Source organism: Silurus meridionalis, chromosome 20, assembly GCF_014805685.1.
Source record: "Silurus meridionalis isolate SWU-2019-XX chromosome 20, ASM1480568v1, whole genome shotgun sequence".
Taxonomy (NCBI): domain Eukaryota; kingdom Metazoa; phylum Chordata; class Actinopteri; order Siluriformes; family Siluridae; genus Silurus; species Silurus meridionalis.
In genome coordinates, this window is record NC_060903.1 from 10228325 (window position 1) to 10247617 (window position 19293).

The 19293-nt window shown below is 37.7% G+C and overlaps 1 protein-coding gene across 3 annotated transcripts in view; it reads left to right on the forward strand.

Moving 5' to 3' along the window:
- camsap2b (calmodulin regulated spectrin-associated protein family, member 2b) overlaps window positions 1–19293 on the forward strand; it is a 47476-nt gene that overhangs the window by 21293 nt on the left and 6890 nt on the right. For 2 of the 3 annotated variants that reach the window (XM_046876345.1, XM_046876347.1), the window contains 12 exons: window positions 1816–1957; window positions 4855–4994; window positions 8537–8627; window positions 8810–8882; window positions 8975–8997; window positions 9507–9576; window positions 9697–9951; window positions 10688–12554; window positions 13809–13945; window positions 14710–14930; window positions 15517–15613; window positions 18929–19038. In XM_046876345.1, the coding sequence (XP_046732301.1) occupies window positions 1816–1957; window positions 4855–4994; window positions 8537–8627; window positions 8810–8882; window positions 8975–8997; window positions 9507–9576; window positions 9697–9951; window positions 10688–12554; window positions 13809–13945; window positions 14710–14930; window positions 15517–15613; window positions 18929–19038 (3226 nt within the window). The other variant, XM_046876346.1, reaches the window with a different exon arrangement.

Consider the following 19293-nt stretch of genomic DNA (forward strand, 5'->3'; position numbering starts at 1 on the left):
GGAATGAGACAGAGACACAGTCTCAAACACCCAGGATTCACCTTAGCGATGCATAGGAAGATGCCCTCTGAAAAAACAGCATTGTCAAGGGGGCTGTCAATACATTTATAGTGAAAGATTTATTGTCTTTTACTATGGTGGAGTCAAGCTGGTTCAAGTATAGTAGGCAATAGATCTAGCCTTAATGCTAGAGATGCCAGAATCCCCTATTGCATTCTGTTTGGCTTCTACGCACATGCTTTTTATGTACGTGCTGTGGTATGCTAGGGAAATCTCTCTTTATCTCTTTCTCGCTTTTTGAAGGGCCTTTTTATTAAAAAATTCGATTTATGTGCCTTTTTTCTGGTATTGATATAGGTAAAATGTAAACGGTATCCATCCCTAGTGATGTCGCATGAAGAGTCTATTGTCTAACATTTTTTAAAGAACCTTACAGAGATAAATTGATGATTTAATTTTATTTATTTGGTGAATATTGTGATTTTGATACATAGGCATGTATTTGACGAACTAAAGAAACAAACAAAATTAATTAACACAATCAATAGCGTCATTATCTCTCTCCCTTCCCTCTCTCGTATAACTAAATGTTATCATTTGGCACTACTATTCTATCTCTAAGTATGATTTTAAGCGGGCAGAATTCTAGATCTTCTAGCTGCTATTAGGAGTCCCCACAGTGGATCCTCTGTCTCCATACTACCCTGTCCTCCATCTGCCTCTTTCAAATTTACCACCTGCATGTCTTCCCTCACGACATCCAGAAACCTCCTTATTAGCCTTTATTTTCCCTCTTGCTTGGTGTCTCCATCCTCAGCATTCTTCTACCTATATACGCGATGTCCCATTTATGTCCCATAAATGTCATGTTGACATTTATCACCCCTTCAACTTCCAGCTTCACGTATAACTTTTTTCAGGAACTTTCTTCACTTCCACTACACTCTTACTGTACTCTTCCTTAAGTATAACCTATACACCATAATTCCAAATCTGTATATACACAAACCAAAATTAATTAAATGTTATTTGTATTAATTACGTCAGTTTTGCACTACAAACATCATTGTCATCTTTAACTTGTCAAATGAACAATGGATGAGCTGGATAATCCACGCCTAGGTGCGTGTTACATTTCCTTTTGTAACTGGATCCTGGACTTTTTGACTGGAAGATCTAATTCAGTTTGGAGCGTGAACAATCCATTCCACCAACATTTATTTATTATTTATATTTAATCATATCACCTTTTTGCACAACCTTTTTGCACACAACCTTCATATTGTATATTGGCAATCCTTCTTGCACAAGCTACTGTACTGGTCGGCGCTACTGAGTTACTGTTTTCCTTGTTTTATGTTGTCCACCCCCCACACACCTTTTTTTTTTTCACTAAATGTTGCACATATGCACTATGTGTTGTTAGATTAGAGTTATGTGTACTTATTTGATACTTGTGTTCCTTTTGTTCATTTATGTTGTTTGCTGTAGCACCTTGGTCCTGGGGAAACGTTTCGTTTTACTGTGTACTGCACTGTATATGGTTGAAATGACAATAAAGCCTACTTGACTTGACTTTAATGCTCTCTGTGGAGGCAACCCATTATTCTGCTCTGTATTACATTTGTTTATATTACTTGCATTTTATGTATATAAATATTTGCTTACATAATATTTGAGAAACTAGAAAAAGGGACTTTACTTACTTTCAATTGCATCCCCATGCATTTCTGTGTCACACAGTAAGTATAATTCTGCTCATTATATTTTTACACATATTACTTAAGCTGAAATATTGTTGTGCAACTCCTCCAGGGGCACTTCAGGAAGGAAGACCCTAAAGCACAGCCTGCACTCTATCTGCCACTAGTGGACAACCTGCTGAAGGACAACACTGATGGCTGTGCTCTGGTAGCATTGCTGCATTTCTACTGCCCCAATCCAGTGCCACTTGAAGGTATTACTATAACACATTGTACACACTATACTGCTACCTGTCTTTCTTCCAGAAAAATACACTATGAATGAGAACTCTCAAATATCTCAACTAACAGTATCATATGGTGTAATGTAAATGTAGTGTGTAAATAATTTTTAGTTAAAAGTGTGCATAACCCAGCACAATGAGCCAAATATGTTTGAATGGCCAGGCAAAATAATGCAGCTGAAGCAAAAATGATCTAGGATGTTACTTTACTACAGAGAAAGAAAATAAATATCAAATTAGCTGGCTACTTAAAAATATTTAAAAATAACATTTTATTTTCGAATTGATGTTAATTTAATTTATTTCAGCTGGAGATAATTTAGGTTGGGCTGCTTTCTTAAAAAAAAAAGAAAAAAAAAAAAATCTCTGCTAAGGGCTTTGGTCATGCTAACAAAATTCCATAACCCACCTATTGTGCTCAGTCTTGCTTTTAAAATGGTGATGGAGATTTCCCAAATAGAAAAGAGAAATCTACTAGAATGTGCTAATAAACACTGGTGGAATGCAGAAGAGTTTTATTACAGAACATATGAATGTATTTTGCAATTAACAGAAGTAATAGTGAAATTTTTAAAAGGAATGCACAGCAAAAACTTTTTTTGTAACCTGTAGAAGTAAAGTAGAAGCACATACACCAACACGTTAAAATTCTGTTTGCTAAAGAATGAGTGGTATCAGTGATTAAAACATAAATGTCAGCTCAATGTGAGAGCAGTTTAAGTGTAGTTTTACGTGTGTATATATATATATATATATATATATATATATATATATATATATATATATATATATATATGTATGTATGTATGTATGTATGTATGTATGTATGTATGTATGTATGTATATATATATATATATATATATATATATATATATATATATATATATATATATATATATATATATATATATATATATATATGTATGTACAGTGAGGAAAATAAGTATTTGAACACCCTGCTATTTTGCAAGTTCTCCCACTTAGAAATCATGGAGGGTCTGAAATTGTCATCGAGGTGCATGTCCACTGTGAGAAACATAATCAAAAAAAAATCCAGAAATCACAATGTATGATTTTTTTTAACTATTTATTTGTATGATACAGCTGCAAATAAGTATTTGAACACCTGAGAAAGTCAATGTTAATATTTGGTACAGTAGCCTTTGTTTGCAATTACAGAGGTCAAACGTTTCCTGTAGTTTTTCACCAGGTTTGCACACACTGCAGGAGGGATTTTGGCCCACTTCTCCACACAGATCTTCTCTAGATCAGTCTAGAGAAAAAACGAAGTTTGAGCTCCCTCCAAAGATTCTCTATTGGGTTTAGGTCTGGAGACTGGCTAGGCCATGCCAGAACCTTGATATGCTTCTTACAGAGCCACTCCTTGGTTATCCTGGCTGTGTGCTTCGGGTCATTGTCATGTTGGAAGACCCAGCCTCTACCTATCTTCAATGCTCTAACTGAGGGAAGGAGGTTGTTCCCCAAAATATCGCAATACATGGCCCCGGTCATCCTCTCCTTAATACAGGGCAGTCGCCCTGTCCCATGTGCAGAAAAACACCCCCAAAGCATGATGCTACCACCCCCATGCTTCACAGTAGGGATGGTGTTCTTGGGATGGTACTCATCATTCTTCTTCCTCCAAACACGTTTAGTGGAATTATGACCCAAATGTTCTATTTTGGTCTCATTTGACCACATGACTTTCTCCCATGGCTCCTCTGGATCATCAAATTGGTCATTGGCAAACTTAAGACATGCCTGGACATGTGCTGGTTTAAGCAGGGGAACCTTCTGTACCATGCATGATTTTAAACCATGACGTCTTCATGATTTCTAAGTGGGAGAGCTTGCAAAATAGCAGGGTGTTCAAATACTTATTTTCCTCATTGTATATATGTGTGTATGCATATATGAATTTAATATTTTACTGCATTGTGTTATGTAGTAAGAAAAAAAAAATAAAATAAAATAAAAAAATACAATTAAATGAGAAAAAAAAAATACTAAAAAATTATAAAATAAACTTGGAACAACTCATGCATGCACAGTTTTCTGGACTTGGAAAAAAACACACTTGCAAAAATGACTGGCACACTGAGGCCCACAAAACCTCACTCACACATTCGATTTGACATATTTCATCATGGAAAATTTACATAACTCTCATTTCTATTTTCTCTGAAAGGAAATGTTGGCATAAAGAGGATATCTTGGCACCACTGAGAAGAATTAAAACTGTTATCTTGTTTTAGTTGACTGTAAGTGAAGCTGCACTTTATCTCTGTGTTTGTTTCTGTTGGACAAAGATAAAGCTTTTCTGCTAAACACAGCTGCTGTTTGTCAAAGTGGCTTTCATGGCATTTAGAAATGGAAATTTTATTTATCTATTAATGTCATGATTACCATCAATGAATTCTAATGAATTTCACCTACAACCCCTAAAAAAAAACCCTTTCAAAAAAGTTGGGATGCTGTGTAAAAGGTAAACAAACCTTTTTTTTATTTGCAAATCTCATAGACCCACGTTATTTACAACAAAACAGAGAAAAAGTTTAATGGTAGAAATTTGGATTGGAAAAGTGGTGTGGGGAAATTAAGGATTGTGTTGAATGCCACAGAGAGAGAAAATAGAAGGAAACCATTAGAGGAGACTGGTGTCGAGCGAACAGTGGAGCATTCAAACCTAAACACTAGCACATGACTCCAGACATTCCACTCATGGCATCACAGCTTTTCCTGTCCCCATCTCAACCACACACACACACACACACACACACACACACACACACACACACACACACACACACACACAGTCTTTGGAAGTCGATTGGCTGGATGAGTGTTCTGTTCCCGCCCAATGCAGATATCTGTGTGAAAGAGGCAATGTCATTGGCCGACAGTCTGTACAACCTGCAACTGATCCAGCACTTCTGCAGGGAGAACCTGAATAACTGCTGTCACTTCACACTGGAGGACATGCTTTATGCCTCCAGTTGTATTAAGGTAAGGACAAATGATTACAGATTTAGATGTTGGGTTATGTTTTGCTTTTATTTTTATTTAATTTTTTTTTAAATCATTTATGATAAAGTTTAATTCGGTCCTAGTTTCTTGAGCTGTAGTGAGGCCTCTCGGGGTAACAGTAACCAGCCTGTCCTGATAGCAGGTCCTAAAGGGTGTTTGTGCTGATAATGCAAACACTGACATAATTTAGTGTCTAAATGACAGCCTATAGGAACTTTTTCAGAGATGTATTAGATGTATCTGGGATTGTTTATGTAGTCAAATCTAAAAAATATTTGTTTACCTTAAGCTCTTTTACCTGCTAATGATTTCTGACAGATCAGTTACATTCTCTAGCTTTTATGTCTAATTGTTTTGATTCTGAAACATCACTTGTAATTCAGCTGAGGTGTCTGTGCACAAGAAATACTGCTGAAATGAACTCAACACAGTGAGGCTGGAAAAGACGTGGGAGGGAAGAGATGACCAGTGCATTGTTTAAATCCAACTGGAAGAACTGAGCGTGTGTGTGTCTGTGTGTGTGTGTGTGTGAGAGAGAGAGACTGTGCAAGATGAAATTCGCAACCAAGGGCATTGAAAAAGTGAGTCATTAAGTACATGTTAATGTACTGGCTGTTTTTGACACTTTAACACAGTACTTGTGCTTTTTTACATGTAGCAGCATAATAAACAGTGGTAGATATTTTTCTTGGGCTGGAATGTACGTATGTATATAAGTACGTAAATGAGAGTGAATGTGTGTGCAGTCAGAAAACGAAGTATGAAGATAAATAACTCTGAATTCAGAGTAGTCAAATAAAGTTTATTTCTATAGCGCTTTTCACAACAGACATTGTCTCAAAGCAGCTTTACAGAATTTCAGTTAAGGTTTAATGTAAGATTATGAGTAATGATCTTTCCACAGTCTTATACAGTAGTTTGAGATTATGGAACTAGGAGCTACTAAGCAACTCATAAAATAGCTTAACATTTGCGATCATCATAGATCCAACACCAGCTTCTCCATGCCAGAGCCTTTAAACACTTAAAGAGGTCCAATGTCCAAACTCCACATGAGGTGGAATCCAAATAGTGCTGATCTGTCTCTAGATGGTTCGGGATGTTTGCGGGGTCGGCATCTACTTCTTTAAAGCTCCATAATCTTCATGGGATGGGACGTGACTGAAGCTGGCACAACCTCAGGATGCCTTTCGATGGAAAGAGAAAGAGAAGCAGTGGAGAGAAATTAGCGTAGCTGCTGTTCATGGTATTAACAAGCACAAGTTGATAATGTGCATGTGATCAGATGTACCGGAGCACAAGGTTATGATATGTGACATGTGTTATGTGTAGGCTTTGCTAAAAAGATATGTCTTTAATCTTCACTTAAACTGGGAGAGTGTGTCTGAGCCCTGAACACTGTCAGGAAGACTATTCCAAAGTTTAGGAGCTAGAAGTGAGAATGCTCTACCACCTTTAATGCTATTTTAGGAACCACAAGAAGTCCTAATTTTTTAGATTTCAAGGAGCGTGACTGTTTGTAGCGTTTTAGAAGACTGTCAAGATGATTCATGATTACAGGTAGCCAGTGTAGGGATGATAAGATTGGGGTTATACAATCATATTTTCTCGACCTGGTGAGAACTCTGGATGCTGCATTCTGGACAAACTGTAGCTTGTTTATTAATAATGCAGGACAACCACCTAGTAATGCATTACAATAGTCCAGTCTGGAGATCATAAATGCATGGATGAGCTTTTCTGCATCAGATGTAAACAACATGTTTCTTAGCTTAGCAATATTTCTAAGGTGGAAAAAGGCTGTTTCTGTAATATGGTTGATATGATTTTTGACAATTTGCGGTCTAAAATAACTCCCAGGTTTTTTTTCTGTTGCCTTCTAATAATATTTCCATGGGGAAGCATGTATATTGTGAAAGCAGGGGTCTTAGAATTGAAACCTTGTGGCACCCTATAATTTACTTGCATTAACCTGGATAGCTCTCCAGTAAATGTCATTAATGTGCATGTGAGTAAGAAAAGACAAAGAGACAGAGAGCATTTCAGCAATTTACGTGTTTTTGTTATGGCTGTTTTTGTTAAGAAAAATCTAAATGAGTCAATATATGTCATTTTGTTTTGTTTAAATTTAGGCCTAGCATTAGTTAGCTACAATTATGCAAAATTAATTTGTGTATGTGAACAAGATAGACATATTAGGTCAGAGTATTGTTCAATTAAAGGTCTTAATAAAGCTGTGTTTCCAGAAACATTTAATGTGTGTATGTTATAAGAAAATTATTTGTTGAAATGAATCTGTGTACCAGTTGCTAAACTTGGTTTTAAAGTTTTCCCAAAATTGCTGTTTATCCTAAAGTGCAGCTTTCTTTTCATTCTTTTTATATTCTGAAACCTGAGGCAGATACCAGAAAAACCCAAAACACTATAAAACTTTTTAGACCAGCTGTAAGAGGGACTTACTGCTTGCTTCAGTTTTAAACAGTTACCACACTTACAGTAAGTCACTGAACAGTGTTGAACAGAACATATTTTACAAATAGGACTTGATTGGAATTTTCAGTTGATAAAAATAGAATAACCCAAGTGTACACACTTTTACTACATTGCGTTCTGTTTTTTTCCCCATTTTGGTCTGGCTGGTGCTTTTGTTGTGCCCATTTAAGATTATTCACTTAGTCCCTGAAGGAGAGCACAAAATATATTTTCCATATATCTTAAAATTTGGTTAAAAGAAAACCTTTTGGTAACACCAAATTGTACAATTGAACAATCTGTGAGAATGGGTGCTGTAACTGTACAAAATAATCTGGACATAAATTGTCATTTATGGTTTACATTTAAATAATCAGGTGATGCTAAATCTTTAAATGGTAACAAACCAAATAATTAATTTTGCGCTGTACTTTAATTAATATTGCTCATAGCTTCATATGTAAATGCACATGATGATCTCACAGATGCACATGGTTAGTTAGGGTTGCTCTAATTTACAGGATAAAGACTGTAATGCCATCCCTCACATCTAGAGAGCATGTCTCATTTTGCTCCTCTGACCCCCAGCCATTTATTGTTGAGGTATTGTTGAAAGATTATGGATAAATGACACAGTTCTCAATGGCCAGAGATCCAGAGAGCAAAATAGGGCAAGTGGTTGTCTGCTGTGCCACTCCGGAGATGTAATGTTACATTTGATACTGAAATTGACCAAACATATTTATCTGGAATGTGCACTACATTTATTAAATATAATAATTACAGCTTAATGATTAATTTAAATTTTAAAGATGTGTTTCATTTAGCATAATAAGCCAATTGCACAGGATGACCTGTCTTGTACTTTCCATTATAATCTGTCACAAGCGGATCCATTCATTTTATAGTACATAAATATAAAAAAATATAATAATAAATAAATAGGAAACACTGCTGTTGGATAAAGCAAATTGCTAGAACACATTTTTTCAATTTGTTTTTTCTGTTATTCAGTCATGTTCCTATATGTATGTTTGTGTGTGTTTTAGAGTAACTACCTTGTGTTTATGGCAGAGCTGTTTTGGTGGTTTGAAGTGGTCAAACCCTCTTTCGTTCAGCCCCAGACACTTAAATCTAAAGGTAAGTTTGGATTTCTGATATGGAATTTTTGTATTCAGTCCTTTATCACACCAAACCAGCTTTTAGCTTTTTTTTATTCTTAAAACTGCAGCTGTGTTGGAAATAAAATAAAGAAATAAAAAAATCTCATATACTGTGCTGTGTCAATCCCAATGTCTTATGTTCTCTAATTTTCAACCTAGCTGAGGCAACTAAAATGGCTCCCATAACCAAACACAACCTGATCCACAGGTCACCCAGCCCTGACCCAACAAAGTTTGTATTTGATTCCATTCATTATTTGACACTATTTTTTAATAGTGTGCACTGTTTTAAATCTAATCCAATCTGTTTTTCATGTGATCTAGGTCAGTAAGCACCACCAACTCAGGTAAAGAAGTCAGCTCCACAGAAAATGCATTTCCTAGCTCGATTTTTAAAATACTGCACAAATGAACGATTATTTATCTCACACACACACACACACACACACACACACACACACACACACACACACACACGTGTGCACTGCCTAAACTGATACTATTTGGTCCTTTTTTTGTTAGCGGCAATGAAAAACTGAAAATGAGCGTGTCCACACATGCACTTATTCATTTCATAAATCCACAACATTTGCCGTCATATAATCGTACAATCTGACACCGCGATTGGATAAATTAATTGTGCAGCAACAGAGGTGTGTGTGTGTGTGTGTGTGTGTGTATATTTGATATATATATATATATATATATATATATCTATATATATATATATCACTTGTGGCATTTACAAATGTTTCTGTTAGTTGAAGAGCATATGAATTTAGATAAAAAAAAAAAAAAAATCATCCCTGGTCTAATAAAATGTGCAACTGAAACCTGTGTTCTGTGTGTCTTGTAGCCATGATAAAGAGGTCAAATTCTTTGTCATATGTAGATGGGTGTGTGGGGACATGGCCCAAAGAGAAAAGGTAGGTCCTGAGAGCTCACCCCACTTTTTTGGTGTACTAAGATGTAAATATGTAAAAATGTTGTTTTTTTTTTATTGTTTTTTAACCCTCACTCTTCCCTCCTTTCTCCCTTCACTGTAGGTCTTCAGCTCATGGTATCTCATTTGAGATTCCATTTGATGACCCTGTGGTTTATACGTCAGGCCCAGGGTTAAGTCGGTCTGCTAGCTCAGAGGGCCTGGGGTTCAAAGGTCCCAGCTCAGCACGGGGCATGCGGCGGAACCTCTCTTTCCAGCCTGTTAATGGAAGTACACACACAACGTTACAAGAGGAAGAGGATAATGCTGCAACGTCACAGCATAGAACTGTTAGACCTCTTGTTAGAACTGACTCTAGGTATTTCTTTTTGTTAAGCAGCTGAAGAACTAGCATCTGACTGACGAACTGAACAGATACACTGATCAGGCATAACTTTATGACCAACTGCCCAACATTGTGTTTTTTTGCTGCCAAAACAGTCCTGACCCTTCCAGCAATTATCAGCGTTAACTTTTCTAGCAAGTTCAGCTACAGTAGCTCGTCTGTTGTATTGTACAACATGGGCCAGCCTTCACTTCCCATGTGCATCAATGGGCCTTGGTCTAACCATGACCCTTTTGCCGGTTTACCACTGTTCCTTCCTTTGACCAATTTTAATAGTTACTGACCACTGCAGACCTGGAACAGCCCCACAATCGCTGCAGTTTTGGAGATGCTTTTATCCAGTCGTCTAGTTATCACAATATGGCCCCTATCAAACTCACTCAAATCCTTACACTTGCCCATTTTACCTGCTGTAACACATCAACTTTGAGGTCAAAATTTTCACTTGCTGCCTAATATAGCCAGCCCACAAACAGGTCCTGTGACAAAGAGATAATTAGTGTTATTTCATTTATCGCACATAATGTTATGTCATAATGTTATATTGTCATAATGTTATGCCTGATGGGTGTATATTTGGTGTCTAATATTAATTTTATGACTGTATTGTTCTAAAATCAATAGATTTTTGAATTATTTTTGTAAGTAGTAATCAGAACATGAAAATAAATTTATCCTTAACAGAAGTGTTTGATTTTTATTTTTGTAGGTATTTAAATGGTGTGCATCCAGACATCACCAGTCCCCAGACTCCAACTCCTACTATTGAAGAGGCTCTGAAGATCATCCATGACTCAGAGTGCTCTCACAGTTGTCTGCGTCTCCCATTTGGTGAAAATGCATTTTTCCTGCACCCCCCTGATAACCAGGGCCATGCTGCTGCTAACTCTGACCTTCGAGACCCCGAGGACAATCTGTCTAAAGGTGCCCAGGCTGATAATGGCCAGCTAAATTCTACATCCACTGAAATGGATACAGGAATTCACGTTCGTACAGAGGACATCCAGGATGGTCAGGATGAAGACTCATCTTTAAAGGATTACTCTGATATGGACCAAGACTATGAAGCACGTTCGTGCCCATTACCTGATACTGGTGACTGTTTCAGCCCTGTTCCAAGTCTACAGGGTCAGAGTTCATTGGCTGCAAGCTCCACCTCCTCAATTGGATCCTCCTTTGCTGTGCGCATGACAAGTTTTGCTGAGCAAAAGTTTCGCAAGCTTAACCATGGGGAGGGAGAGAGTTGTGGAAATACACCTGAAAGTGATATAAGCGCCACGGCTGCTAGGGCAATAGCAAGGTCGGTTACACCTGATGCCCGGGGTTCCAGTGAGGCCACCTCACCCCGTGACCCATCTAGCCTGTTAGTGTCTGAAATGGTGCAGTTGAAAATGAAGCTTGAGGAAAAGCGGCGAGCCATTGAAGCTCAAAAAAAGAAAGTGGAAGCTGTTTTCACACGCCACCGACAAAGAATGGGTCGCACTGCCTTTCTCAACGTCGTTCGCCGCAAAGGAGCAATCTCACCATTAGGGGCTGATGGAAGCAGTTGCAAAAATCTGGATGAGAAGCCAAACATTCCATCACAACTTTTGAAAACGATCGATAGCAACCCTCAGTTAGAGAGGTGCAAGCCTGACGGGGCACCACTTAAATTTACCCCAGAGGAGGGAGGGAGTGGAGAGGTGGTAGACTTGACGGAGTACACGCGCTCGATAGAACGCCTGAATACATCGCTGAGCCTCCTGCAGACCGAAATGCAGCGCCTAGCACAGCAGCAGGAACACATCATGAGTTTAAGTGAACAGCAAACCTGGGTGATCTCACCTCCTCAAACGCAAACACAGAATTCATTACAGAAACACTTGCGTGAGCTGCGCAGCAGTAGTGTTGTGGGTCGTGGGTCTGTGGGGTCTCTTTCCCCAAACCTTTCCTCTGCAGGGTCACCCCGTGCTGCACACCGCTCACCTGCTCTCATAAAGAGAAAGTCTGCTTCATTCCATGCCAGATCACCTCGTACTCCACGCCCAAATGAGCTGAAAGTCACCCCGTTTTGTCGGATGTTAAACACCCCACAATCAGTAGACAGTCTACCCAGGCTGCGCCGCTTTTCTCCTCAACAAACACAAACTAGTTCGTTTGCATACCTGGGACATGATGAGGGACCTACAAATAAAAATCACACAAATAAAGAGAAAGTAAATGCACCAGCAGTGGGGTCTGTAGACAAACAAACTGCCACTGATGCAGAAAAAACGTCTGGTGATGCTTTGTCCAGTCAAGTCACACAAAACCAAGAGGGGAACATAGAGAAAGAAAAGAAAAAAGATGATATCATAGAGAAACCACCAGAAGAAACCGGACTTAAGTTAACAGCAGTGTGTCGGGTCCAGTCCCAGGCAGAGTATATGGATGTGATGAGTACAGTTAGCCCAGGGGAAACTCAGGCCCAGGAGGGTAGAAAGGACCTCATTGAGGTGCCTCTCTCTGAACTGAAGCAACTAGATGATCCAGAACTGGAAGGTGGGAAAACGACTGAGGGCAGGGTGGAGAAGATGTGTTGCGGGTTCTTCTACCGGGTATGAAAACCTATCCACAGTTACTGCACTTTTTCTCTAATGTGGGTTTTTGGTCAGCTGAACATGTTAGCTAAGAAACGAGTAACACTACAAAAGGTTTTGTGGTCGTTAGAAGTTATTTGTTTAAATATAAATTAATTACAGTTCCAACCACCAAGTGACTTAAGAGGTGGTTTGTCTTTAAAGTAGTCTCAGTTTGAGATCTCTAAGATTTATTCAATTCAAATCATTTCATTTTTATTTGTATAGCGCTTTTAAAAATAAACATTTATCTCAAAGCAGCTTTACACAGATAATGTGGCGATAAAAATTAATAAGATGTTCTTTATAAGTGTAAGTTTGTTCCTGATTAGCGAGCCTGTGGCTGGAAAATCTCCCTGAGATGGCAGAAGGAAGAAACCTTGAGAGGAACCAGACTCAAGAGGGAACCCATCCTCATCTGGGTTTCACCAAATGTTTGTTACAGATATATGATGTTGCGGGGTACAGTAATGTTGATCAGAAGCAAACTGTAGTCTTGAGTCAGTGTAGTAGAGTGTTCAATCAATCAAACTTTATTTATAAAGCGCATTACAACCACCAAAAGGAGCACAAGGCGCTTTCCAGTAAAGCAAAAAATAAACATTAAAAATAAATTTTTTAAATAAAAGTAATAAATAAAAAATTAAGAAATAAATTAAAATAAAAATAAGACACAATGAACATAAAATAGCAGTTGAATCAGGGCTACATGTTAAAAGCTTGTCGAATAAATGAGTTTTCAACTGCGATTTAAAAATACTCAGCTCATGGATTCCAAGGGCATTAATGAGAAGCCATCCCCAGCTGCACAGAATTGCCTCCAATCGAAGGGAACACTACATTTATTGCTCTAGGGATTATTTAAATTTTGTGTCTTTTGCTTATACTTATCCTAAATGTCCAGTTATTTGTAATTACTATGTGTCAAGCGCCTTGACCAGATACTAAAAATTTATCATACATCAGGGTTGACAGAGAGTGGACATTTAGAATCTGCTTGTTTGCACTTGCATTTGTTTCTCTTACACATATTGTCATCAGTATTTTTGCGCTGTGATTGTGTATGCAGTGACTAATGAACTATTTTTGCATCTTTGCGACTTGGGATGCTTGTGTGTGGCCAAATAGACATGCATATTTTGTATATTCTGTATAATTTGTATTTGTATCGCCATGTGTGCGTGCATATGTAAGTATGTGTGTGTCTGACCATGCTGCTTTCTACCTGTTTAGGATGATCAGAAAGGTGAGGAAGACATTGCACAGAAGAGAGCAGCTCTCTTGGAGAAGAGGTTAAGAAGAGAGAAAGAGATGCAGATGAAGAAACGGCTACAAGAGCAAGAGATGGAGCAGAAAAAGGAAATGTCAAGGTTAGTGCTCTTTAGACTAGAACATGAACTTGAGCAGATCCATAAAGCTAAAAACCTTTTTTTCTAGTTAAGCTTTAATTTTACAAATTAAACCTGAACTAGAACTAAAGAGTAGGGGTATATTTACAAAGAGTAAGTGTATATTTAAAAAGAGAAATATAGGTGTATATTCAGATGTTCATGTTTGTTTAAATGGTTTAATAAATAGCTCTAGAGCAGGGGTGTCAAACTCAATTGCACAGGGGGCCAAAACTCAAAGCACACTTTAGGTTGTGGGCCGAACAGGATAAACATTTTTGACCACACTAAAACTAAATGATTCAGGTTTTTTTATCTTATCCTGAGGTTTTGTCTTGTAGTTCCGTCATAGATTTAATTCCTTAATTACAGCCACATTAGCGCCACTAATAAGACACACGTGTCTACCAGTTTTGAAAGGCTCTGTTTTCAGAATCAACTTTTCTTTTCGCCATTGTGAGGGGCTTCACAATAACTTTAAGCTAGGGTTGTATACATCAACAGAAGCTCGACTTGATTGATGCTGGAATGTTCCCAGGTAGCCTAGTGTTCGACAGGGCAGCTGAAGCACAGCATTATGGGATCTGTGGTTTGTGTTATCAGCGCTTCATATCGCCGGGACATTAATAACAATAATAATACATCTATATAAAATCATCTCGCAGGCCAGATATAATTGTACGTTGGGGCCTTGAGTTTGACACATATACTCTAGAGATTTGATTTTACTGCCCTCTGCTGGACAGACTTAAAGATGAGGAGGATCGACAGAAAAAGGAGGAAGAAAAAGATAGACGGGACTTCATCAAAGAAGAGTATTTGAGGAGGAGGCAACTCAAACTGATGGAGGACATGAACAGTGTAATAAAGCCACGTACTTCAAGCACCAAACAGAAGAAACCCCGTCCTAAGTCCATGCACAGAGACATCATGGAGTCTCCTAAACCCCCTACTCAGACATACACAGGTAAGCAGCAACTCAGTAAAAAAACATATATCTATGTATAGACTACCCAATGTATAACATGGGTAATGAAGATATAAGCAACAGCCATAAGATGAAAACACAACTTTATAAAATTGTGCGATACATAAGCAGGGATTACTGTGACTCCATTCCTTAGCGAACAGAGGTACATGAGCTGAACTCAAATGACATTGCAGGATTTACAGAAAGACAGGTGACATTAGATTTTTTTTTTTCCCATCAAGTTATTTATTTATTTATTTACTTTATATTTTATTATAATCTATTTTGCTATATAGCTACTTATTATGATGTATCAACTAGTAGACATATCACGTGCTCTTCTCTTTTCACTTGCTTCAATTTCTGCAGCAAATAATTCTTTGTGTAAAATTAGTCCTTTTATTACTTTCTTAATATAATTATGTATGTATATGTATATTGCCTGCTTACTGTAGCTTTAAACTCTTTGTGTAAATATAAAACCCAATTACACCAAGAACAGCTGTAATTAGCTTACAGTACTTTTCTCTTAGATATTTTCATTATGTTTTAGTTTATGCATATAATTTGCATGTTTTTTCAGGGTCACGACCTCGGGGATATTCTGTCTCCAGTCTATCACTTGCCTCACTTAACTTGGCAGACAATGACACTGTCCAAACAGACAAGAGGATGTCTAGGTGAGCAAGATTTCAGTGCTAATACACCAGATATCTAATTTGTGAGATGACCTGATTAAATGATTAACTGCTTGAGGTGATGTCATGCACGTGCTTGCAAAGAATTTGAAACCAATTGTCTTTAATTTATAAAGATTTTGTGGTGTTTTTTTAGATGCTTGTTTGTCTGTTTTTTATTGATAAGTGAAATCACTTAATGCATAGTGTTAAACTTGTCTTTTTGACTTGCCTCTAAGACATTTTTACTTAGAAGTACAGTATATGACAAAAGTGAGTACACCCCTCACATTTCAGCAACCATTGTATTATATCATCTTAAGGGACAATACTATGGAAATGAAACTTGGATATATAGTAGTCAATGTGCACCCTGTACATCAGTATAGATTTACTGTCCTCTAAAAGTAACTCAACATAGAGGCATTATTGTCAAAATACCTGACAACAAAAGTAAGTACACCCTAAGCAAACATTCCAAAACTGTGTCCGAAATGTCAATATTTAGTGTGAGCACCATAGTTGTCTTGCACTGGCCTTAATCCTCCTGGGCATGGAATTTATTGGAGCGGCACAGGTTGTTGCTGGGATCCTTTCCACCCCTCCATAATGACACCACTGAGCTGCTGGATGTTAGACACATGTGGCTTCTCCACCTTACACTTGAGGATGCCCCACAGGTGCTCAATAGTGTTCAGGTCTGGAGACATATTTGGCCACTCCATCAGCTTCAGTCTTTGCCATGAGGTGTCATGTCGAACATCCAGTGGTCAGTATGAGAGAGAGTATGAGAAATTGTAACTGCTCTAATACAAGACACACAAATTTGTATGATTTGTATGACATACAGCTGTTATCACAGGGTGTACTCACTTTTGTAGCCAGCTATATTGACAATAGCTGTAAGGTAAGTTATTTTTGGATAACAGTAAATCTATACTACTACTATGTTGTGCAAGCTGCACACTGACTACTCTAATGTATTCCCAAGTTTTATTTTTATAGTATTGTCCCTTAAAAAGATATTATAAAATAGATGCTAAAATGGGTGTACTAATTTTTGTGTGATACTCTATGTTTAAGGTTTAATAGCACACAGTAAAGATTTACTTGTCCTAGCAACAAGCCTCCTTAGTTACTAATTGGGCCAAAAGTAATGACTGGAGGGCAGTATTTGCTTTTAATGTTTGATTACACCATTAAAATATAAGTAAGTTTTATTGGAAAGAATAAATCTTGGTTAAGGTATTTCCTTGACAAAATTCATGAACAAAAAAGGCAAACTACCACATCATGGATAAAGGTTTTACTCTTCTGCTGTCATAACCCATTTTTAATATTAACCCAGGTTTGCTGTGTTGTGTGTTATAAGATCCTTTTGGGCTCACCTTGGTTAATAAATAATTGTGTTACTATAGATGTCCTGTAAGCTCAGAACAATCTTCGCTTCAGATCTCATTAACAAGGTGTTTCCTTACCTGCACACATAGAGAGGGTCTCTAGAGAATATTGTGTGTCAAAATTCTAGGACATCAACAATTTCTGAAAGAGCTCATATTTATTCATATTCTAATGTTTTATGTCAGGGATGGGCAAACTTTTTGACTCACCGGCCACAATGGGTTCTAAAATTTGACAGAGGGGCCGGGTCATACATATACATACACACATATACATACACACACACACACACACACACACACACACACACACACACACACACACACACACACACACATAGAGAGAGAGAGAGAGAGAGAGAGAGAGAGAGAGAGAGAGAGAGAGAGAGAATATTGCACGCGGACAACGTCAATGGAGCTGAAGTGCGACATCTTTAGGGGAAACGTGGGCATTACAGGGGAAATCTAAATTGAACAATGTTTACCTGTACCAATTTTAATAGAATTTGGTCACGTTCGGCGAGCCGGATTAATAAACCCAACGGGCCGTGTCTGGCCCACGGGCCGTAGTTTGCCCAAGTCTGTTTTATGTGAATTGCATGGGTTAATATCCAGCCTTTTTAAATACATTTTTGTTTTACACCCCAACATGAAGAATGGTGCTGTAATGGTTTTGCCATAATATGGGTTTTACACTAATAAAATGTTAATATGTGAACCTGACTAAATGACCGACCCAACTGTTGGTAACATTGTTACCAACTGTTGGTTACCCTGCATTCATGTTCTAAACATAGAGGTGTGGAAAACCTTTACTGGGCTTATTCATTCGCTTTCTTGGGTAACTGTGCCACTTCATCATACTGGTATTCATCTTAATATGGTAAACCTCCCAACCCTTTTTTCCTCTGTCACTTCTTGTCTGATGTTCATCCCTGCTGTTTCTATCCTCCCAATGCTGTGCCAGACGCAGTAGATTTTCTCCAGACAATCTGTATTTCTTTTTGAGCTCCTCAAAAGGGGCAAAAGCCAGGTTAGTTTCCTCAGATCAGGTCATATCTTCTAATCATTCCAAACATGGACATGACTCTGCTGACGTCAGAAATAACATCAGAATGATTTATTAATTGCAGAAATACACGTTCTATGTATTTATAGGGTCATACATTTATCATAAACTTTCCATACTGATGTAAAATTGAAGTGGACCATATTTGTATGCAGAACAACTGTTATTAGCCTCCTGAGACCCTGCAATTTATTTGTGTCCTCTGTAGTGCACGTTTTTTTCGCATCTCTCCTATCTACAAATTTGGCCTATACAGTTAGTCTTTAAATCAGACATCCTGGGCTTTTCAATGATGCCTCAAATACAAGGGTTATAGAGGGAGAATAGAATAGCCTTTATTTGTCAGTTATACATTACTGTACAGTAAAGTTGTTTTCTTCGAATATCCTAGCTTGTTTGGAAGCTGGAGTAAATGCACAGGGTTAGCCATAATACAGCGCAACTGCCCCTTGATAATATTAATGCAGTTTATTTTCCATATAGGAGGTAAAACAGAAGCAGGCAGGATTTTGTAGAATTGTTCTGGGGGATGCTTTTACTTCAGTGCTCAGGAGGCTTTAAAGTTCATGTTTGGTTTAATACATGCTTCACTGCCATATAATTCATGCTATGTTTAAATTTGCCCATTTTGCATAAGTTTGAGCATGCCATTAACATGCTAGCTAACCATGCAAACCTAATTAGCCCCTTTTGTCATGCTTTTAACTTAGGTATAACTCCTTTATTTATTTATTTTTACATCTGAATCGCTGCAACCCCTCACACTTTTAATATTTGTTTTAGATAAATAATACTGTATTTGATGCTCTATCTTAAATATTGTGTAATATTGTATATGTTTATTCACAGGCCAGAGACCACAGAGGGTCAGTCATCACCCTGTCCATCAGGAAATCGGAATGGGGAGAACTGGGAAAATGAATCAACAGCCTCGTCAGCATCTAACACAGAATACACAGGTACACTGTGAAGCATACATAGGTGAAAGAAAGCTTATCTAGAATAAAAGACTGTCGTTTTTATTTGGTTTTAATGTGAAGTTTTTTATTGTTTGTAGTCATAAAATCTTTCAATAGTCTCAAGTTTACTAGCGGCAAAACAATGAATTTTACAATGATTTATTAGTTGTAAAATTCAGTAGCAGTATAAATACATAGTGTGTGTGTGTGTGTGTGTGTGTGTGTGTGTGTGTGTGTGTGTGTGTGTGTGTGTGT